This window comes from Thunnus thynnus, chromosome 3 (assembly GCF_963924715.1).
Source record: "Thunnus thynnus chromosome 3, fThuThy2.1, whole genome shotgun sequence".
NCBI classification, from domain to species: domain Eukaryota; kingdom Metazoa; phylum Chordata; class Actinopteri; order Scombriformes; family Scombridae; genus Thunnus; species Thunnus thynnus.
The window spans coordinates 9395664-9419716 of NC_089519.1; the positions used below are offsets into that span (position 1 = coordinate 9395664).

The 24053-nt window shown below is 39.8% G+C and overlaps 3 protein-coding genes across 3 annotated transcripts; 1 reads left to right on the forward strand and 2 right to left on the reverse strand.

Annotated features, from left to right (window-relative positions):
- Window positions 1–149: 149 nt before the first annotated feature.
- On the reverse strand, window positions 150–5079 carry ntan1 (N-terminal asparagine amidase). The gene is made up of 10 exons (XM_067584031.1): window positions 4829–5079; window positions 3890–3992; window positions 3288–3353; window positions 3082–3190; window positions 2905–2978; window positions 2758–2811; window positions 2612–2665; window positions 2422–2519; window positions 1696–1809; window positions 150–1531 (listed from the first exon to the last, which is right to left on the reverse strand). The coding sequence occupies exons 1-10, from the start codon at window positions 4907–4909 to the stop codon at window positions 1361–1363; spliced, it is 924 nt and encodes a 307-aa protein (XP_067440132.1). The 5' UTR covers window positions 4910–5079; the 3' UTR covers window positions 150–1360.
- A 132-nt stretch (window positions 5080–5211) lies between these two features.
- LOC137178842 (probable ATP-dependent RNA helicase DDX17) lies at window positions 5212–13757 on the forward strand. Its single transcript, XM_067584023.1, has 13 exons — window positions 5212–5524; window positions 6521–6680; window positions 6997–7093; window positions 7406–7539; window positions 7884–7949; window positions 8082–8223; window positions 8469–8629; window positions 8743–8915; window positions 9103–9213; window positions 9345–9406; window positions 9555–9614; window positions 11850–12083; window positions 12235–13757. The coding sequence occupies exons 1-13, from the start codon at window positions 5472–5474 to the stop codon at window positions 12729–12731; spliced, it is 1950 nt and encodes a 649-aa protein (XP_067440124.1). The 5' UTR covers window positions 5212–5471; the 3' UTR covers window positions 12732–13757.
- Window positions 13758–14937: 1180 nt separating this feature from the next.
- LOC137178826 (ADP-ribosylation factor-binding protein GGA1-like) lies at window positions 14938–24050 on the reverse strand. Its single transcript, XM_067584022.1, has 17 exons — window positions 23872–24050; window positions 23070–23154; window positions 22580–22655; window positions 22302–22400; window positions 21656–21779; window positions 20786–20886; window positions 20484–20564; window positions 20036–20173; window positions 19854–19935; window positions 19609–19719; window positions 19348–19491; window positions 18947–18990; window positions 18538–18728; window positions 18073–18332; window positions 17768–17937; window positions 17411–17521; window positions 14938–16693 (listed from the first exon to the last, which is right to left on the reverse strand). The coding sequence occupies exons 1-17, from the start codon at window positions 23912–23914 to the stop codon at window positions 16583–16585; spliced, it is 1971 nt and encodes a 656-aa protein (XP_067440123.1). The 5' UTR covers window positions 23915–24050; the 3' UTR covers window positions 14938–16582.
- Between the last annotated feature and the right edge of the window lie 3 nt (window positions 24051–24053).

The following is a 24053-nucleotide window of genomic DNA, read 5'->3' on the forward strand; positions in this document are numbered from 1 at the left end:
GTTCTCAAATGTCATTGGACTAAACAGTTGGCACAATAAAACCTTCTATTCTTCTATTAAAGTGTCTAACTCCAAAATTCAATTTTCCACCCTCAACTTGATTCACTCGACCTTTAACAACAATAAATATAGACATAAGCTTTTCAAACTAGATTTGATATTTACATTTATTTCACATCCCATACTGTATGTTCACAAGTTGCAACAAGTTGCATTGAATGCTTTAAGCACCTTGCAACCTTAACACAACTGATGAAAAGGCCTTATACTGTATTAGATGCTGCTCAGAAATCTATTTTTTTTTTTACAGTTTGAAAAAAAAGACATAACTAGTAAAATCATGTTGTTGCATTTGTCAAGAACCCATATCATTCCTTGCAGAAGTACACATTTACACATGCAGATTCTAAACACACATTCATAGCCGAGTATACAGCAGTATGTAGAGTATGTGATGAAGTACTGCATACCACTCACTACTCAACAGAGCAGAGCTGAGTAGTTTGTATTCTCTTCACTGTGTTAAACAAAGTGTCAAAATACATTTACTCCTTATGGTTGCTGCATTAAGTGCCCCATGTGTTATTTTCAGTAGGCCAAACTCTACATTTAAAAAAGGGCCATACAGATGATTTTGAATGTTTTAGCCCATTAACTACTTATTGTGCATATATTTCCAAAGCATACTTAGGTTATTTTGAATTATTTTTGATTTCATACCTCACAGAAATGTAAGATCATTAAGAGTTTGAAACTTGCTTGAAATAGGTAAGGTTTGATTTTCTGGCAAAACAGCAACAGACAATAGTATGTAGCTGAAAAAAAACTATAAAGGGAATTAAATGAATTTTGAATTTTGAAAGTTAATTTTCAATTTGAATGGGTATAAAGAGAACAATGGCAGTATGTAAAGTAGGAAATCAATATAAAAACTCTGCAGCCAGCAGTTGTAGTTTATGGACTAAAAATGTACAAAACAATAAGTATGGTCTTTTAAGCGGACATAAGACAACAACGTTAATCAAAACAGTGAAGCATGGTAGGACATTAATCTGGACTTTCTGCAACACAGTATGTGATGTAATGTGCAGACTTTATACCACCTCACAAGAGTGGAAAAATTAAATGTAACAGGCATGAACAGAATCACTTGCACCTCCTCTGCTCTCTACTGGGCCAGCCAGATGAGTCAGGAGAGCTATTCATTACATGTAAGATCCAGTCGGGGGTTAACCCCATGTTAAGACACGATGAACAAAAAACAGACAGTGGGAGGGTGGATCACAGTGTATCCATTAAGTTGAGAGGCAAAAACAGTCACGTTCCATGTTAAGGTTTAGTGGAAGGTGGGACTGGGGCTCTATGACTGGACAGCCCTCTCCCAGTCACCCCGCTCAGTCCTGTGGTAGAGCTGTGGCTGACCGCCGGGGAACAGACTGTCAGAGTTGGGGTGCTGTAAAAGGAACTGGATGGTGGACTTCATGTGTTGGACGAAGTGCGGCGGCTCAGCCATTGGAGAGGTGGACAGGTACTGAGCAGGAGAGAGAAAAAACAAGTCTGTAGTACACCGCTTAATGGAGCGCAGCACACACTTCATTAACAAAATGGGCTTGAATAAAACATTAGAGATAATGAAATAGAGCAGAAGATGAAGCAGATCACTTTTTAAGGGCAGTTATTTTCCAGTTTCTTTACCTTTAAAATTGTGTCATCATCTTGTGCCAACCAGAAGGCAATATCCAGATTGGGAGACCACTTGCAAGGGCCGATTTTAACAAGTCTCCGGCTTGAGTCATATATCTCAGCCATCTGCAGGAGGAAACACATTTACTTTATTAATAATATAGACATTGACATTCGTTTCATTTTCTCAGCAATGACATTGTGTCCCTGTGTGCGTATGAAAAATATTTAAAAAATTGAAGTTGAAGGGGCCTTCCTATAAGCATGATTTGTGACATCACAACTAGTTTGGAGCCAATCATGGGATAGTAAACAACTCACAACTTTTGGGGTCATGGCATGAAATGGAGAGACTTAAAATTAGTGCTGAAACAATTAGTTGATGAATTGATCAACAGAAAATTAATTACAACAATTTTGATAATCGAATGTCTCAAATGTAATGATATGTTGCTTTTTTATATGTCTTTGTTATTTGCATGTATTTTTGTTTTGGCCTGTTTGTTTTGACAAAAACAAACAATTTGAACATGTCCCCCTCGGGTTCTGGGAAATTGTGATGAACATTTTTCACTATTTTCTGATATTTAATAGACTGAACAATAATCGATTCATGTAAAAATGGACAAATAAATCAATAATGAGTGTTGCATTTGAACTTAGAAATAAATAAAAATGTCTTTGTGTCACATGCATCTTATTCAGAAAAAGAAAACAACATTTCTCTTCTTATAGTACCTGTCCCCCAGTGAAGGTCCGTGCTGAACGCAGCTCCTCTGCAGGTCCTTTATGAGGGAATGAGGCAGGGAACACTTCTCCTGTTTTAACATTTATACCTTTGCAGAAACAGACACAGTAAGATACAACATATTAGAGGTTGCATGCCATGAAAGCGTAGCATCTCTTTATCTTTATCTTTATCACTTACCTATTCCATATACTACAGGTCTATGAGTTTCATCGACAACAATGTCATTCATTTCTACAACAACAGAGAGCAGTTGGGTTGATTAGATGAAGGCAGGGCTGCTGGAATATTTCTAAACAATATGAAACAAGTCATATCAAATTTACCTGTGATGCAACATGTTTCCAGATGAATGTCCTCTTTCTGTTTCTGAAATGCTGCTGTATAATGAAAGGCGTCCTTTTAGTATAACGACGCCCAACTCTGTCAACATAATATTGCAGTAAGAGGTGTGGTAACTTAAAGGACTTTACCCAATATGTTAAGGCTGAGTTTATGGGATGTCTTCGACTCATCGTTAAATCCCCCGACAAGATGGAGCTCAAGTCTGCAAAGTGGAAAACAAAGAAAAGGAAAAGAAAAAAAGGATACGTGAATCGGATGCCCAAATTGAGCAACTGCCTATGTGTGTCTGTCTGTGTGTTTCATACCTTCCCTCCTTACTGACGTTACTCAGTGATGTGACAGTTTTCACAAGGAGTGGGACTTCAGACCAGGTGCTGGAGCCATCACAGTGAGCAAGGCAAACAGCTCCACTACCTGAGACATAATAAAATGAAATCATGGTAAACATGATCTAACTTCATAAACAGGCAGAATCAGGCACAAAGTATAAACCAAGTAAAAGGAAAGTTACCGGTGTGTCGCAACACGACCAAATGGCAGGTGGTTGCATCATCAGATCCAATGACTGAGACACAATCTGTAATAGACAAGACACGAAAGCATGTATTATCATTATGATCCAGACTGGTTAAACTGGAGTACTATCTAGGAGTCTGTTAGAGGCAAACAAATGTTTAACTGACAGGTGTCATACTAAAAAGTCTGTCAGGAAAAAGCCATTGCTATACATTCATAAATGTTTAGTGGTTATGTTCACTGCATTACAGACTATTGAGGCTTCTGTTGATGAAGACATTGCTATCTCTGCTTCTTCCATGACAGATTTCACCCTGTCAGATTGCTGAGTATCATTACAAAATGGTAAAGTCCATTCACTTTAATTTAGCGAGACCATCAAAACTCCTGAAGCTCAGTGTGCTCAAAGTTGCTGTAAATATCATGTTGTGATGTGACATTACAGTGAATGAAGTACATTTGTCCAGAATATTTTTCCAAACCATTACCAATGGCTGTTATTTTTTTAAAGCATACATTTTTTAAGCCAGATTGTTTTTTTTATAAGAATTACTGGATAATTCACAATAAACCTTCAAACCATTTAGCTTTACTTACTGTCTGCTGGTGTTGTTGCAGCAAACTCTCTTTGTTGGACATACAGGAGGCACTTTGGGTCAACGTCAACGAGTGGCTTGGAACGAAATGCTCGTGCATTTTCCTGTATCCCGAGAGTAAAATGTATTACCAAACACAAATTGTGGATAATCCATAGTGCTGATTCACAGGTCATTTCCCCCTCGATCAACTTCATAATTATCAAACTAATTTACAGAACAAGTGGGTCAAGAAATAAAGCACAAGATATGAGTAGCAGTGGTAATTATCCAGACTGTATAATTTAAACTTTGGGATCTGATTGGTCTTAATACAGATCATTTTAACTGTACAATGAAGTCATGTGGCTGTCATATAGAGATAGCAGGGCTAGGCAATATATTGATTAAATATTGATACTGTGATATGAGACTGGATATCTTAGATTTTGGATATCGTAATATCGTCATATGGTATAAGTGTTCTCTTTTCCTGGTTTTAAAGGCTGAATTTCAGTACAGTGATGTAATTTTCTGAACTTACCAGACGGTTCTAGCTGATTTATTATTTGCTTTTACCCACTTAGTAATTATATCCACAGTACTTATGATTATTTATCAAAAATCTCATTGTGTAAATATTTTATGAAAACACCAATAGTCATCTTTACAATATTGTCGCAATATCGATATTGCAATATCTATCTACACGTTACCTGCGACCAGGACACATGCAATGAATTAACAATTAGTTACACTGAGATAGTTGTTTTAACTTCCTGACTGATATGCGTCTGCCATCACCACGTCACAGCCTATCCTTGTACCTAAAATGTACCAACATTGCAAGGTTAACTGTCCATTTGCCATAGAGCCATTGCTTAAAGAAAAGTAGTACTGTTAACTGGTGGTGACAGCTTCTCAGGAAGCTAATTTTAGCCACAATCCCTGGAAAACAAACCTGTAAATGTGGGTATCTGTCGAACAGTTCCGCTGTCGAGTTTAAGCAGTCAACTCCTCTTTTTTGAACAAACAAAGGCATTTCCCTGCTCGACGTCCACTTCAACGGTTTACCATGCTAACACAAAGACCAGTAACTTCATATTTTTTATAGCTTGATATCTATTCTAGGCTACACATATCGCAGTGTTGTGTTACAGCTTGCACTTCCTGAAAGGCTATCTCTTCCTCTACTCTGTTAATGACTTTACTGTTGTAACACACCGCCACCAACCGTTAAGAAGAACAAATGGGGAAACCTAATTCACCATTATTACTTAGCGGACATTTGTACGTAGCGTCCGTTCTGTTGAATTCCAACTACGCACAATTACTAGTTCAATTTACGTCGGTAAAGAGGGCGGGGGAAGAGGGGCGAAGCAGAAACGGCCGTTGACGTGACGCATACGACAATTGTTTATTATCATCCTTATTTAATCGTAATTGTCGTCTAATATACATGCAGTTATAAGCGAAGGAAGTCTCTCGGCTTTTTGCAAGCATAAATTGTGTTTTTTTTTTCAGTTCACTTTGGTGTCAAACGTTACAACTAGCCAACATTAACGAAATAACGTTACAGCGGAGAGGAGTTTGTTTTCGCCAATATGAGAGGGAGTTCCTCCTATGGGGACAGAGACAGGGATCGTGGACGGGACAGGTAACTTTTTTTAGTTCATTTAACAGTAATGAAAACAACACAAACACATTTTGCACAGAATAAGTGTTGCACAATGTGAAGACATCACAGGAAGTTTGACTGGGGGCCACGGCAGGGTGGAGACTCAATAGCAATAGGTCGATACATGCAACAAGGCCTAAGAATACCAACTGACTGTCTTTAGTTAGCTGTGGCACAGTAAACACTGCGCCGATTGAGAGATGATATATTTAATTTATAAGTGAGCCTTTAGGCTAAAATTGACTTAGGGCGGTGTCAAGGTAAAGGTCATGTTGTCAACAAAGGCAGTAGACTGTCTGCAGCACAGATGGCTCATGGTCAGGCCATAAAACTATAATTAGTCTTTTGAACATGTAGATTTGTTTTCTCTTCAGAAGTGTGACACCTCTCGGCAAATGTTGTGGTCACAGTCACCGCAGACCACCACAGTTATATCACTTGTTATAGCCTATATCTAAGCTGAATTCAGTTGTCAACTATCTGGACCTGCAGACTGAGCTGAGCACACTGATAATAATAAACTCACTCGACTCATCTGAAAATCATCACTCTTAATTTTTTTCTTTAGTTTTATGAAAACTAACACTTTCCAGTCTGTCTCTGCACATTATAGCAAAAAAAATGCCAATTATCAAACCTCAATACAACAACACACCAGTGTTATTTAAATTGTGCATAACTTACATCAGCAGATTGACATCAGTAGAGGTCTGATATAGACAGTCTGCATTAGTCTGCATGAGCCCCCTTGTGGACTCTTGACATCATGAAAATAAAAAAATCTGCAAGTTCAGGAAGTCTGGGCATTTGGATTCAGCTGTAGGAAGATGTACTGAACCAGCAAATGTTGATAGCCATTCATTGGCATGACAGAAGCAAACATGTAACAAAACATACAGGACATCATTCTGGTAAAATTGGACCCCGTTTTGTTGATTTTCAAGTACTCCTTGTCTCTTCACCCTTATCTCTTAGGCCTCGGTTTGGAGCCATGAGTGGTCGCAGTGGCCCCCCACCCATGAAGTTTGGGAATCCAGGGGAACATCTCCGCAAGAAGAGGTGGAACATGGACGAGCTGCCAAAGTTTGAGAAGAACTTCTACACTGAACATCCTGATATCCAACGCATGAGTCAGGTAAATCAATATATTTCTGTTTCATTCAGTCAATAAGTTGAAAACTCGAGTGGATCATAGATCTTACATATCAAATAGAGATCATGAAAAAGTGTTGGATTTGAGTGTGTTTCATTTAATTTTCCTTGTTTTTTAAATTTTCACTGAAATCATGGTTGCTGTCATCAGTTTTGTTGCAGTTATGGTACAGTCATGTGTGATGTAATGCCTCCTCATAATCACATTTCTTTACTAGGTCAGAGTTATTACACCAATGTCCAACCATGTATGTTTTGACTTCTTTCTTCTCCTCTTCTTCTTTTGCTGCCATATCCAGTATGAATTGGAAGAGTTTAGCAGAAAGAAGGAGATCACCATCAGAGGCTCTGGCTGTCCAAAGGCGATCACTGCTTTTCACCAGGCGCAGTTTCCACGTCAGTAAACATACATTACACGAATGATAATGTCTGCACAATTAATCTGTGTATTGACATATATAATACAATACATAATTCATTCACTCACTCCAGCATCCAGTGACTTCAAAATGTCAGCATTTTTGTTGAAGCTACTTACATGGTTAATCTAAACAGAACAGTACAACTAATCTAAATGACCAGTTGTGTTGTTAGTAAAATGTGTTGTACAATAACTAAGGTTCTGTTTAGAAGAAGAAAATATTTTCAGTGATTGTTCTTCTGATTGAATGACCGAGAGATATTGACTGATGATTGTCTTCCTACTAGAATATGTGATTGATGTGCTGATGCAGCAGAACTTCAAGGAACCCACAGCGATCCAGTCTCAGGGTTTCCCTGTGGCCCTGAGTGGCAGGGACATGGTGGGGATTGCACAGACCGGCTCTGGAAAGACACTGGCTGTAAGGATGCCTGCCTATTATCCTGCATGACGATCACACTTTAATTTGAAAGTTCATTTTAACGTTATTTACATGACACATTTCACAATATAGAATGTTCAGAAAGCTAAACATAAAATCTGAATAGTAATACATAAACCACAAGAAATACAATATAAAGAAGAAGAATACAAGAAGAAATGAAGTTTCCACAGCAGGACAGAAAATTTTGATAATTTAGATGAGAGAGTCATAATGGGGTTTTTTTGTTATTTTTTCAGGGATTTAAAGAGAATTAATTGGGTTACCTATTGTTCCTGAAAGTAAACTATTTTGCTGTCATTTGTGTCTTTTGTCCTCTGCAGTATCTTCTTCCTGCTATTGTGCACATCAATCATCAGCCTTATCTAGAGAGAGGAGATGGTCCAATTGTAAGTACATATGCTAAACATGTCACTCTGTTAGATGAAGTGTCTTATCTAAAAATGATGTATGAAAGTATACGTGAAACTTGTTTTTCTTTTTTCAGTCAGTCTGTAAAACCCTTTGTCCTCTCTCCACAGTGTCTGGTGCTGGCCCCAACCAGAGAGCTGGCCCAGCAGGTTCAGCAGGTGGCATATGACTATGGCAAGTCATCTCGAATCAAAAGCACCTGTGTCTATGGTGGAGCACCCAAAGGGCCGCAGATTCGAGACCTTGAGAGGGGTGGGTATGGTTGTAGACAGGAACGCCTAATGGTTTATTCAAAACAGTTTGAAATTCAGCATTTCAATAAAACAACTGTGTGTGGTCATATTGTCATACAGTAATTGTAAGACTGCCCATTGCAGAATGTCTGGACAAGCCAGCAAACACACAGAGCATTATTGAAATGATCTGCCTGACCACTTAATAATATGTCTATTTAGTTTGATTTTACATGGTCTCATGATGATTTTGTAAATCTTCAGGTGTTGAGATCTGCATTGCCACACCTGGTCGCCTCATTGACTTCTTGGAGGCAGGGAAGACTAACCTGCGTCGCTGCACCTACCTAGTGCTGGATGAGGCTGATCGCATGCTGGACATGGGCTTTGAACCGCAGATTCGCAAGATAGTTGAACAGATCAGGGTAGGAGAAAGGCTCAGATACCATGACTGCATTTCATATGGTAATCTTGAATTTTCAGTGTAGAAGTGCTTTTGAGTTGTATGCTTTCTCTTCCTCGGGTATCTGTCTCTCAGCCTGACAGACAGACCCTGATGTGGAGCGCAACATGGCCGAAGGAGGTTCGGCAGCTTGCTGAAGACTTCCTGAGGGACTATGTCCAGATAAATGTTGGTGCCCTGGAGCTCAGTGCAAACCACAACATCCTGCAGATTGTTGATGTCTGCATGGAGAACGAAAAGGACCACAAGTAAGGAAAGCGAGTGTGACAATATATTTCCTATGGCAGCAACATGACAATTTGTTGTGATCTTGTCATTAGCCACTCTGATATTGTTACAAGACAAACTCATCCTTTGACACATTTGAAACTGAGCTCAGTAGTGCTGCTGTTCTTTAACTGTCCTGACAGACTTTCTGCCTCTCCCTGTCTACAGACTTCTGCAGCTGATGGAGGAGATTATGGCAGAAAAGGAGAACAAAACCATCATCTTTGTGGAGACCAAGAAACGCTGTGATGATCTGACAAGGAAGATGAGGAGGGATGGGTGAGAAAGCAAGACACGGAGAGATATTTACACTGTGATGACATCAATCCTACAATGAGCTATGGAAATAGTTAATCGTCAGGAGGCATTCAGACTCCTCACTTACACATCGCTGTTGTTTTTCTTGCTAGGTGGCCAGCAATGTGTATCCATGGAGACAAGAGCCAGCCAGAAAGAGACTGGGTACTCACAGGTAAGATAAATATAGCCGTTTGTTATTGTTGATCATGTTTTCTAGTTATATCTCTCATAGCTGAAGTGCCAGCAGACAATGTAGAATATGATCGGTACAGTTTAATTTTTAATGCATTTTTCTTGCAATTTTTTGTTGAATCCCACAGAATTCCGAAGTGGCAAAGCTCCCATTCTGATTGCCACTGATGTTGCCTCTCGTGGTCTGGGTATGTCTCTTCACACTTACACATAATGCTCCTTAATCTCTCTAAATATTGTCTCATCTATTTGTGAATATTTGAGTAATATCTGTCTGTAGATAATATTAAGTTTATTATACATGATAGAATAAAACAAGTACAGTTGCCACAGTCAAATTCATGTGAATTCAAAAGTTGGACTTTTTTTTTTTTTTGAAACATTGGCCTAACCAATAGGTAAGTATACTACTGATGACACCAGCTATAACTGGCAGAGTTAAGAACCATTTATAACCATTTATTGCTGCAAATCAGTCCAGCTCATGAATTTGCCTAAAACCTTATGAATTTCTTTCACAACATTAAAGACAGAGTTGTCTTCTTTTGACTATTTAAATATTAATATTATGACAGTGTGTTCCTTTTTATATATTGTATTTCACTATGAATTGTCCATAATATAAAACTGGTAAAATACGTAGTATTGCTGTTACCTGAAAGTGTAAAAATACCACAAAGGTATAATCAGTTTGAATTTAGTGGTGAACAATGAAATGAAATCAGCACATTACATATATATACATATATTAGGACACCCCCATTATTATAACCTGACAGTTTAATGAACTGTAACGTCCAGTATGGAGGCTGCTGGCCTTCTGGTCCGCTGGGTTTATAGTCTGTTTCTTGTTACTGCAATTAGAAAGCTTCCTTCAACCGGGGCTCTTTGGCACGCTGCCTGAAAGGAGAGGTGTGTGGGGCAGATGCTCCTGTGCACCTTTTCTTCTGTCTTCTTTATGGTGTCTGTACAAATTAAATGCAGATGTTGCTCATATTACTCGTTTCTCCACATATAAAATAATTGTGTAGTTGTTCTATTGATATCATTCTGCAAAATTCTATATACTGTTACATTTTGCAGATGTGTTTGGAGTGCAGGACAATGACAGCTGAGTTATTTTCTGTGTGTTCACAGAGACAGCAGGAAGGCAGGATATGACCTCTAATTTGTTGGCAGGATATATCTGAGAAGGGGGGATAAGTGAAGTGTCTTTGACTTGCCAAAATTCCTATGACTGTATTCTTGTTCTTTTTTCCCCTCTTCTCCTCTCAGGGTTTGGCAGCACACGGCAGCTGTAACAGTCTGTGCTGCTGTCACTGCCCCCTCAGTCACATTAAAGTAGAAGCTCGGCTAGTTTTAGAGGGATTAAAGCCCCTCTTATTCCTCTTGGGTAACTAAGATCCCCCCTGCCCAGTATTGTCAGAGTTTGTAAATCCAACGAGCCTTCCTTGGGAGCAACCCGAGTTGCCTGTATGTCTGCCCATCGGTCCGTCCAAAAAAAAGCAGACAGACAGGGGAGAGAAAGTTAGACGGGCTCGTCTGGATCCAGTCCTGGCCAGGGTCTGAGGAGGGTCCTGCAATGCGGCGAGAGCAACAGAACCAGCCGTTGCGTGTGTCTCTTGAGGTTAAACGGTTCTGCTCCCGCCTGTCGTTGCTGGGATGCGCAGCAGGTGAGGGATGAATCCTGCCTCCCTCCCCCTCAGCCCCTCCCTATGAACCAGGACTGATCAGGGGGGACTGACTACCTTTGTAAAAACAACATGAAGGGGGTAAGTACCTCACCACCCCTGTCTTTTACCTCCTCCATGAACTCACCATACACGCAGGTACTTCCATCGTCCTCATATTTTAGTAAAAAAAAAAAAAATCCATCATGCCACATCGTAAATCTGTGATGTAGCAGGTTCTGGTTGATGAAGTGGCTTCTGTCTATCATGATGGAGGGGAGAAGGGAGACTTATTGATCAGACTCAGCAGTGCTGTCAGAGCCCCACGTCTTCTGTAATGAGAAACAGACTCCTTGTTAAAATATTTTGGCCAGAAATCACAATGGTGTGAAGATTATGATGCCTAAACATGGTTTATTTACCTCTATGTCATGCTCAGTGTACATCAAGTGAGCATGAAACCCTGAAATCACCCTCAGGTACAGTTGTTTCAGATTTAAATGAGTTACCATGGTGTTTAAGTGAAACAAATCTTGGATATTTGCACAGTGTCTGCAGGTAAGTAAAACTATTTGAGTAGATTCTTGATTTCTAACTTAAAATATTAACAACTAAATATTTAATGTAATTGCAAATATGTCTTTATTTAATTAGAAACTTTCAGCTCTCAAACAGTCAGTCCTTTCATGAAGCTTTATCCTGTCTTCAAATGATCATGTTTAAATGATCGTGTTTTTGCTCTTAATGCAAAAGATGTGGAAGATGTCAAGTTCGTCATCAACTATGACTATCCCAGCTCCTCTGAGGATTACGTCCATCGTATTGGACGTACAGCCCGCAGTACCAACAAGGGCACTGCCTACACCTTCTTCACCCCAGGGAACTTGCGGCAGGCTCGGGACCTTGTCCGAGTGTTGGAGGAGGCCCGGCAGGCCATCAATCCTAAACTGCTTCAGCTTGTGGATTCGGTCCGCAGTGGAGGAGGCGGTAAGAAGGACTGTCACAGGTTTTTCACCTCACAGTCAAACATAAAGCAGAATGGATTTGAATATTTGAGATATGTCTTAAGATCTGAAGAGGAGAGGTTGTAATCAACAGGTAAAAATTATACAGATTTTTAATTTTTTGTTTCTTACAGGTGGCAGAATGCGTTACCGTGGCAACAACTCCACCAACCCTAACCTAATGTACCAGGAAGAGTGTGATCGCCGCATGCGCTCTGCTAGAGGCAGCAGCAAAGACAGCCGCAGTGGCTTCAGCCGCGACAGCCACAACAACCGTGATGGAGACCGCTCCTCTTCTTCCTCCTCTTCCTCCTACAGGGACAGAAGCCGGGATCACAAGGGCAGCTACAACTCCGGCTCAGATCACTACCAGGGCTATAGTAGCAGCGGGAGCTACAACTCCCGCAGCGGAGCACAGTCCAGTGCCGGTGGAGGTCAGGATCAGCCTAACCAGCCGCAGGGCCAGTTTGGTCAGCCTCCTCCACCTCCACCATCAGGGGGGCAACTGCATCTGATGGCTCAGCAGTTTGCTCCACCACAGCCTCCATTAATGGGCTTCATAGCACAACCACCATACTCCTTTGCCTCTCCTCCCCCTCATCCTCCTGGTCCGCCACCTCCCCGGAAGTAGAAAAGCAGAGTTAACTTGTAATAGTTAGTGTGTAATTTTTAATTTTTGCTCTCCAACTCAACTCAAAGAGGCTGGAGTATGAACAGGGAATTATCCGAGGAGGTAAGGGCTTATATTTTCTATTTGTTTCATATTTTTAATACAGCCTACATGTGTGGAACTTAACTTATCCTCTAGAAATGGAAAAGGAAACCCTGAACATCAACCATTCATTTTTCATCTTTTTTTCTTTGCGTTCCAAGTTTCTCTCAAATATGACACATTTAGGAACAAGTGTCCTGTGTTTTCATTTCAGTCAAACACTACAGCAGTGGATTTGACAATCCTGCTTCATGTAGTTTATCAGCTGTTTTAGGATTTGGTCAGAATGAAAAGTAGCTTACATCCAATGACACGTCAATGGTTTGTGGTTTAGAGTACTGGTCTATGGGGGAAAAAGTAAATGATTTCTAACAGGGACCATATTATATATTATTAGTTTTTGTTTTGATTTGGGGTTTGTGTGTTATCTTAAACACTGAAGCAGTGCATTGTAATGGACTGTCATACTAGGTTTTGATATAATGGAAATATGCATGTTTTTACTTTTCTCTATCTTGTAGCAAGTAAAAACATTTGTTTTTGTTTACTTCTAACTGATTCAATAAGCAGATCAGTTGATACAAACTCATTTTAAAGGCTCTGCACACCCACAAGAGTGTTTTCACTTATTCAGGGTAATTTCACGTCTGCCCAGGTTGTAGTTGAACCAGAATACATAATAATAAAGGGGTAATTTCTTAGCCCACACAGGTGCAACCAAGTTAACATGCCAGTCAAGCCCAGAGTGTACATGCCCACACAGTCTTCAGAAAACGTCTCATTCGGCAAAATAAGTGTAAATACCTGTGTGGGTGTACTGAGCATGTGTTGAGCCTTCAATGTAGATCTCTGACTTAATTGCAAGTCGATGCTTGTTTGTTCTCTTTTACTCATTGTTTTCTTTTTACAGTGCTGTATTTCTCAATAAAGAGCAATTGAAGTAAAGCTGTATTCTCTATTGATTCACCGGATGAATTCCTCATACAAATACCTTTATTTGCATAAAGACACATTTGTAATACATTCTCATTTTATACCCAGTGGCATGTACTTGCACTTTGCTACTTTTGGAAAATATACATATGGCATGAAGCTTTTATTTACTGTCAGAGCACAAATAAAGAGAGAAAAAGTATTAATTTATAAATGTGGATCCAGTCTTGTCAATTAAACCAGGTTCAGCCTGATATACAGATTTTTAATCTGGACAAGGGTGACGGCATTGCACAGTGTTTGATCATGTGTGAGCGACCTCTTGCAGTGACTGCATAGATGTTATTTAAATTAAAGACAGTGGAGGAATTTGTTCCTGTAACTGCTTTCTTTAAGGGCACATTAATGAAAACTAAACCCAGACATGAAACGGGAAGGCTACAATACAAAGGCCACCTGTCTCATGTTTCAAGCACATAACACTTTTCCTGGTGCGATAGCAGGTAGCTCAGGCGCAGTCAGTGAATCTGTCTGTATGATATTATGTGGATCCCAAATAACAGATGACTCGCTGAGTTAATTCTTTAAACCAGGACCACTGTCAAGTCAACAAGCGCAAGCCTTAGTCACAATCATTACAACCACTCCTGTCAAAGAATGATGTGCTGTTTTCCATGTCACACTTGTATTGATGAAGAAGATGAAGCCTGTAATTATCTTAATCTGAATCTGACCATGTTGTCAAACCTGTTACCTGCTCAATGCATAATTTACAGTGAATCATGGGAACATTCATTCATTTACAATCTGCTTGGGCCAGGAAGGACCGAAGGATTTTTTTTTTTTTTTGTCTCATGATTGCTTTCTTTCCTCCTGCCAATCCTGACAAGTTAGTGATGTAAATGTTTCCATAAATAAATAAATCTTAAGTCTCTACAGAACTGAAATAGCTGATTTATAGTATGTACTAAACAGTCTATCAGAATGGTTAATGGTTCTGTCTGATGACTGTTTATTGACGTAGGTTTATGTACCACATATTTAACACTTGCTTTCAAGTAGATGTATAACTGAATCAATATTACTCAGTGGATCATTCTTAAATTGATCCCTCATGCTATTTAAAACTTAATATCACTGGTTCTCCAGCTTTATCCCTACTGTAGTTACACAATGGCACTGCTCACGTGGCTCAGTCTGCCTCCAATTCCTTTATTTTAGTCTGTATAATTTAAGAAGTGATCATAGACCCGTGCTCCAGATTAACTCAATGAACATGGATTTTTACAGTTATTCCATCATTTGATGCATCATTTGTTTCACAAAGTCTTTTCTGATAAGGACATGAACATATTAAAGCAGAAAAAAAAGATTAGGTCATTTGTATACATACAGTATATGTACAAAGCAAAAGGAAATTAAGAGTTTCATCTCAGGCACATGTGGTAGAATCAAATCGGATGTCAGCAATGTCAACTGAGGACTTCTGGTCCACTCTTTGGGTCAATCGACAGCAGAAAGGCAGCAAATGAGAAAAGACAAACATACTATGAAAGGGAATGTCTCATGTGCAAAATTTAAACAAAATAAGTGCATGATAGTTCACGTTGTGTAAAATAAATCATAATCCTGAGTGAAACATAATGTAGAAAAGTGTTACAAATCTTTTGAAAAAAAAAAAAGAATAATAAACAATAAAAAGAGAAAAAAGAAATCAGCATTTGTAAAGGGGCAGAGATTTAGTGCCCTTCCTTCATTTGCCTTTTATACTGAACACATTCTGACACATCATAGTAGGAAAAGCACAGGTGTCAATGATAAAATTAATGAATGCTGAATTCCATTAAGCTGCTTCAGTATCAGAGTCCTGGAGTAGTACATGCTGCCTCACTGTCACGCTGTTACAGCTTAATTAATAGAACAGAGCGTTTGTTAATGTTATTAGTGACACCTGTGCTTTTCCCTCTATGACAAATCAAAACATCTGCTGTGAAAAAGCCCTAATGTCACATCTTAGACACACACAACACAACTGGAATTATGCCAAAACACAAATGATAAAACCAAATCGTTATGTTGGTCGGCTCCTTAGATACGCCAATTTGATTCTCATGAATACATTTAGATTCATCATTTCCTTATGCAGATCTGTGTTTGACTAAATCACAGTACATTTAACTGGTTTGCTAGTAAGTTAAGCATGATACCATTTAACTGTTAAATTCACTGTTGCACCTCTTTCTTGAACAGCAGCTCTGAAACTGATTATCATGTGATAGGAAATGACTTTCAATACAGATTAATCAAGTAAAATACCGTCTATTGCATCTCCTAAATTAAACACATTGGGTTTTTGGCTGTTGTATACGACTCTGTGTGTATATGACACTTGCTTTTGTTTGAGTGATTGTAAAAACAGAAATTATGTCTTCTAAATGTAATCCACATAAGACATTTAAGAAGAATGTTAAACAGTATGTAAATCAGCCAAATGCACACATTCGGTTTCTAAAAGGCTCAACCTGTTTTCCCAAAAGTCACTGCAATGAATCAATGTTTTTGCCAGTTTGCTTTATATCACCACGTTGGACTGGCTGGAAGAAGAAAAGGTAGCTACAAAACACAGGAACATGGAGATGATCAGATAAGGACAGGAAGGCACAAGGTAGAAGCTGTTTCCCACAACTGGTCTCATGTCAGTTTGTATCACCAAGCCAGAGTATGAAACCACTGAAGTGTCATGAGGCCGTCTTGCCTCAGCCAGCGATAACGGACAACTTCAACCTAAATCTAAAAGGAAGCAGCAGATCAGATGACGGGAGGGTGGTTCCTCCTCATTAAAGGTTCCCCCAGGTGTTTGGAGGTGGGAACTGGTCCACATCACCAGATTCATCATGAGATTTGTCCCCAAGGTTGAACGTGATCTTGTATCGCAAACGCACTTTTTCCTGAAACACAAGAAACAAGTGTCAGTACAATGTTACATCACAAGTGGTGGGTGATTCTCAGTTGATGCTTAATTTATAAGGTCATTAGAGGTTTATCGGTGTGTATAACATGCACTGATGACATAGAGCTGGTATATGTCAAGTGCTCATTTAATTAGATGCAATGTATTTATTTATTTCAGTGTCTTTAATGAAAAAGCAACAGCATTGAAAACTCATTAGAGTCATTAAAAACTGTAATGAGTCATGACAAACTCATGCTGTGCAGCAGATTTCATTTTAAATTTTACTGGAGATCCATAAGTTTACAGACAAACATGTTATCAAACATGTTTATCTGAATTTTGGGGAAATATGTTTAAAATGATGCACAAGGCATCTACAATATTTCCAAATGAAGGTGCAGCCATGAACAACATGGAGTCTTGGGTTTGAATATTTCACTCAGTGTAAAAATCATATGTCGTAGCTTCAATAAAAAGCTGGAACAAGCGATACCAAAACTGTTCATGCCAGCAAGAAATCAACAGGCACTCTTGACCCCCAGATTTGATTATTATCCATCTTATGTGTTTCTATGGTTTCCTTAAATCCCTTCATCCACTATTGTCAAAGACATTCATGGAACTGTAGTAAAAAAACAACAACTGTCCTGAACTGAGCCCTACTCTGACAGGCAGGTCATATGATACTGGGAGTGGTCATGTGACAGAGTACCTTATGAGGGTTAGCCAATAGCAGAATCTGTGTGATGGTGGCTGGAGGCAGGATGGGGTTAAAGGCTGGAAGCTCAGTAGTAGAGGGAGGCTGCAGCTTCACTTTCATCACCTAGGCAACGTAGACAACCACACACATGAAAACCACATTAACAAGTGATATCCACAATTAATCAGTTAGTCAACAGATATGGTTTCCACCTGATTGAATGTTTAGACATGACACTCTAATACTGAGATAAACAGAGTAGGCAGAGGCTCATTTGGAAAAGTCAAATATTTGTTGACTGGACTGGAAACCCTTCAGGTACGTGATGGTATCTTTGACCGCTAGGTGCGTCTGTCATCATGAACCTACCTTGGGTACAGCTGCCTGAAAGCGGATGTTGGTGACAGGAATGGGGGCTGAGGACAGCATGGAGATGATAACAACCAGAATGTCAGGCCGTGATGGTGGACAGTCACGGGCAAACGTGAACAAAACCCGGAGGCTGTGTTTGTCAAATACAGTCACTGGTAACAAACTACCTGAAACACATATGCAGACAAAAACAAAACAACAGAACATGATGAAGAGAAAGTGACTTTTTTAACTTTAAAAATGACATTTTGTTACACTTATTTACACACCCAGAGTGACTGCCCTGATTGACTTCTGCTTACTTGGTTTGATTAATTCCAGAGGCACTGTAACGTCAGCTAGAGAGATGTTGTTGTGGAGGTCAGCAGCAGGTAACGAGCATTTCTCAGCAGCTGTGAGACCGGGATTGGAGAGGAGAGAGTCAGGCTGTTCATAATGCGCAGCCAGGCTGGATGTCGGCCCGGAGGAGGATGTGGATGGAGTAGCAGCAGGTCTAGAATTGGTGCTGGACTTTGTCTGGAGATCTCGTAAGGGGACTCTTGACTGAGGTTGGAGTTTATCCCTGCATGTAAGAGTAACAACGGGAAAGTGATCAGGAGCATTAAAGTATGAGAAAAATATGGATCTTCATTAGAATTACATGATAGTTCTGTCAATTCCTAGCACTACAAAAAACAGACTTCCATTAGGAAAGAACCTAGAGATTAAAAACGCTTTAATTTTGTCTCTTGTTTTTTGTCCCTTATAAACCCTGAGATTGATCTTACCATTTGACCTGCTGGCTCTCTGGAGGGAGGGACTGCTGTAACAACGTCTTCCCCAGCAAGTCTAGCTCATCCATGGCTTTGGGAGCAGCTGTGGGTCCCCCTACTGGTGGGGCCTGCAGAGTTTGGGCCACAGCCGGCAGCAACACTGCGGCTGAGACTGATGAAGTGTATGATTCTGTGCCCTCAGAGGACTGGGAGAACAAACAAAGGGTTAAAGTTTGCATGTCGTGACTGTATGATGGAAGAGATGACCGAAAATAATATCATTGTCAGTATTAAAGCCACTGTGTCGAATTTGTGTTTTTGTAACAGTTTTTGCGTCTAAAAGTATTGCAAATTCGGAAACTTTCAGATTCTACTCAAAGTGACTTTAATGTGAGTGTGTGCACTATTATCTTACAAGTCCCACCTGGAAAGTGTTCTGAGGATCACAGTTTTCAGTTACATTCAGTCCTAAAAGAGCAGAAACAACAAAGGTTAATTGGTGGTTATTACTAGTTAATATTAAAATCAAAAACTATTTGTTGCTAAGATCTGTTGTGACAGGTTTGACTAAATCTAGGAAGGCTGTGAATGTGTCTGGCTTTGTTGTGGTCTAGCCAGGTGTGGCTTGTCTCTGCAGATGCTGGGTTTTAGCCAGGCACAGGAAACAGGAGGGCTACAACCTAGCAATGGAAAAAAGGCAAAACTGTGCTGCGCACACAGATCTGTGCTTTAACTGCTGATATAACCTTTTCTGGGCTTCTTGAAAACATTAGATCAGTAATCTAATTCTGTGTTTACAAGCCAGATGAGCTTTTTTGTGCTTACCCAGTGACATGAGTTCATCATCCAAGAGGCTGATGCCCATATTCTGAGTCAGGATCTGTAGGCTGGAGGGCTCTGGATTGGACGGTGCTGTGTTGGCTGATGCGTTAAGCCCTGCCAGGTCAACAAGTGCTGAACTACTGCTGCCTGATGTGAACAGAGAATACCCATCTGTGATCTTGGTCTACAGAAATGTTTGAATTTGTAAAATAATAAAGATTATTAAGCACTGATGACCTTGAAAACACAAATGCGTGGACATACCTTGTTGTGAGGACATGGTTATGCCATCACTTGTCACCTCCTCCCCCTTTACCAGCTGTCTGTACAGGTTGATGACCTGCGTCAAACTGTCATTGGCCTGTAAGATATCCGCTGTAAGCAGGAAACAGACGTATTAGCAACACCAAAGGGGTTTTCCAGTCTCCTGCATTAGAGTCAGGCTGACACCATAAGAGGAAAAGATTTAATGAGAGCTTTGTTCTGCCTTTTATTATGAGCGAACTTACCTAAGGCTTCATCGTTATCCTCTGTATCACTAGCTAATCGGAATAGTGTAGGCCTCATCTTTTCACAGCGCTGGTAAAGATCCTGTAAACAGACACATGTTTAAAACACCTCTACTGAGTGTTACCAGCAGGAGTGTAAACGTGTAGCTGAAGCTTGTTTTAATGTGCTGAGCTGTGATGACCTTAATAAGCTCCTGGTTGCTCTGGGAGCAGCTCTCTCTGCTGTAGCCTTCTAGCAGCTGGCTCAGCAGGCTCACGCTCTCCTTCACCTCCTGGATGGCGTTCACCCGCTTTGAGACTTTCTCCACTCGCTTTTGGTCCTAGGAAAAACAATGACAGGATTTCACACATTGCCCCGGATCAATAAAAACCTTTATAAATCCCAAAATTGCAGCACTTTTGCACTATTTCCTGACTAAATTTGTTCATCAATGTGATTATGACCAAAGTGACACCATACGAGGAAAATATAATGGTGATAAAGGCCTTTTACAGTGAAAGACAATAAATATCTCAATTGGTGAAAGTAAGTTGGGTGTTTCTGCACAATGATAGGCAAGCACAAATACAGCTGCACGTGAGACCACATACTGTACACCACCTGGGGTAAAAACAAAGCCGATGACTCACCTCCTGAACCATTTCCTTAATTAGCTTGTTTGCTGCTCTTAGATCTTCAGGTTGAGTGCTGTTCAATAAGCGAGAAAGCATCTACAAAAACAGGATAGGACACAAGAGGGAAGAGGAAAGACAAGAGGAAGAGAATTTTTGTAAACTGTTTAATGATTTTCCCACGAGTTTCACTTCAATAAAAGATTTTTTTAATTTTTTTTTTTAAAATCACTGACATGACAGTGATAAAATATACAACTATGTCCTTTTGGACGTCTTTTCAAGGTGGTTGGCACTTCGTCATCACTCATACTACATACTTTGGATTTCTCCTCATCCTCAAAGATGGCACTTGTGGTTCTGGGTGGAGGTGGCGGGAGGGGCTTGTCATCAGGAAGCACAGGATCCTGCTTGACAATGCCTGGAAGGGTACAAGGACACCTATTAACCTTATATGAATACACTGTCTGCCAACAGCACACTACGTAGATCTTACTCACAGCATCTAGGTCACCTCCGCCTGGTAAAGAACAGTCACATTTTAGGGCACATGGAGTACTGTCCAATGACGTAAGATACTGGTGATACTGGAGCTATAACACTGTACTTGAGACTTCTCATAGATTAAAAGACATATAGTCACATGACTGTTTTAAGACAGACTTGCAAAATTGTTCACCTGTCATTTAATGCAAACTGCAGTCAGAAAAATCCAATATTTCAAAGATTTCGGATTACTTTAAATCTTTACAGAAAGAAATAATCAATGTGGCACAAATGGGCACTGCTCATACAGTACGCAACCCTGCATGAGTACGACTCTACCAAAGGAACTCAAGATAACTGTAACTTTGGTGGAAACTCAACTGTTAAGATTACACTGCATTCAACTAAGAATGACTAAGGACTCTCATCAAGTCTCATGCTTGTGACTCATCATCACCAGAAAAAGAAGAACTGATACAAACTTGTACAAAACACTATTTGTTAAAACAAGGAAAACATAGGGAACCACAAAACACATAAGTGGGGTACGGGGAACTAAAAAACACAAGCACAAACCACTCTGTATGGAGTAACACACCATAGATGTCTAACTATTAAGATAATTAGTAACCTTCAAGCTTAAGAACTTGTTAAAGTCCTTTGTCTTGTCGGTTACTCATGTCCTCATAGGACGGAGCACTCACCCTGTTTTTTCAGCATCTGATAGGCGTCCGCTATCTTGGTCTCTTCTGGCATTCTCACTGTCCAACTGAACATCATTTCCAAAACCTTCTTCTTCACTGGCTCTGGAGCCCGAGTACCCAAGTACTGAAGAGGACAGGAGATTAAACATGGTTAAAGAAAGTAATATTTCAGGTATTTGTTAAGTAAAGAATGATAAATACTGTAATTCTTTGACATCTTCATCATCTTCAATCAAATATTTGAAAGAGAAAGTGATTTAATTGTCACAAATTACATAAATGTAATTATACTGATGTGCAGACATTAGTTTAGGTGGACAGTCTTGTGGTCAGAGATTTGGCTGTATTAAAACAAACTGGCAGCTTAAATACAACATGTGTGTTTTTAATGCTTGTTAGAACTATGTCGTGTGTTGAAGATCACAGGGTATTACTACAAACTGGATATCATTAGCTGCCACAGCCTGAGCTATGAAGGCAGATTCATACACTGACAGTTGACTTTCAACTATCCTCTTAAAGTTTCTACAGCCACTAAAATGCTATTTCCACTAGTTAAAAAACACTACAAAAAAAGAACTACAGTATTACAGACATACAGTGGCAGTCAAACTGGTTTGACAGCATAGAAAACAGGAATTATTACCTTGGGTGAGACCACCTTTATGAGCTCATTAAGAAAGCGGAATTTTCCCACTTCATTGTGAAACCTCTTTCCGCAGTTCTTCATGCACGTCTCAAGAACCTGGGAATTTTTCAAAGGTTGTTGGTTTAACCTTTTTACAGACAAGCCTTCACAAAAAAAACCCTAAATTGTTAAAATAATGACACTTGGAATTTAATGTGGTCTTTTGCAGGCCTTTGCACTTGTTAGCCACATAACATACAAGTTTTGATGAAAAATGATCTTGGGCAATCTCTTACCATAAGCGCCTGCATAGCCTCCCACTCCTGAGGAGACTGGATTTTGTGGGCCAGAAGTCTGGTTGCAAGCTGGGGACTGACCAATAAAAACAAACTGTGACCTTAAATTTACTGACAGACATAAAAAGAAGCCAAGAATAATGCATGAAGTGAATTTGAAATATGCCAAAAAAACCACTTTTTACAAACATACAGAGATGATTTAGCAACACGTGAGGCAAAACCCTTGACATTCAAAAAAAACCATGAGAATGGTCAGACATGCTTCATGCTGTTACGACATATTTCACAGCTCATAGGATGTTTTCTACCAAGCAAATCCTGTACAGCTGTAAAAGCTGTTAAACTGCATGAAAGCAATTTGTGTACATCAAACACAAGCATAGTGCTGATCAGTTACACGTTTCCTTTATATTGACAGTGAGAATAGCTACTCTAAAATGTTTCTTCATCATCTACATCATCATTACATTCTTCATCATTTCCTCACCCTTCTGGTTCATTGTTGAGCTGATCACAAAAACCCTTGATACAGTCCCAGTCAGTCTCCTTATTCAGGGGGTTGGTGGCCTTGTCTGTGTAAAAGGAAAATTTATTTCTGACCTTACATTAAGCAACAACAAAACACACGAGTCTCCTATTATTCTTTAATCGGTTTATTCTGTAAAGATTTGTGATGTCTTCGCACACTCACAAGAGCAAAAGATTAATGTTAAATCTCAAGTCCTATATTACGCCTGTGAGTCTCTATCTGCAGCTGTAAGCTCTGGTTGTTTACAATATGTAATGAGTTGTGTGGTTTCGAGCAGAGGAAGACAGCTTTCTCATGTTTGCAGAAAATGTGGCGGTGTAGCACAAGAAGTACTTCAAGGTTTCGGTTTAGCTTTCGTTCAAGTGGCTTGACTTAGTCCTTCTGGTCAGCAGTCAGCAGCTAAACTAGCTAGTCGATGTGATTAGCACTCAGCTGGACATTCCTGTGTGTTTTTAATTCAAATACCATGTTCATGTATCATCACTAACTTCAAACTATCAGCAGTAACACAGTGAGAGCGCATATGAGCACATTACAACAAAAGTGACACATTATCTGAATGAGTTTCGTTCCTCGTCACCAACTGCACTTTTTGATTTGATGACACTCGCAAAAAAATAAATCTATTCCCTGGGGAGAGCGCTGTGACCGACAGCGGAAAGTTCAAACTGACAATTTCTCATCTATATTTCTTAACAGAGTATCGCCTGTCGCTTGACGTTCAAACGTTAATGGGATATCATAATGTATGATGACTTACTGATGCGAGACTGCAGGCTAGCCTCATCTGGAGGCGCCGCCATCTTTCGGGAATTCTAAACAAGTACTCAACTATCGCGTGATTTTTGTAACATATCGCGTGAGTGGAGGACAGTGGTTGGAGCCATCTGTTGGGCGTGAAGAGAAACAACAACATGACAGGGTGTCCATGGGGGAGGACAG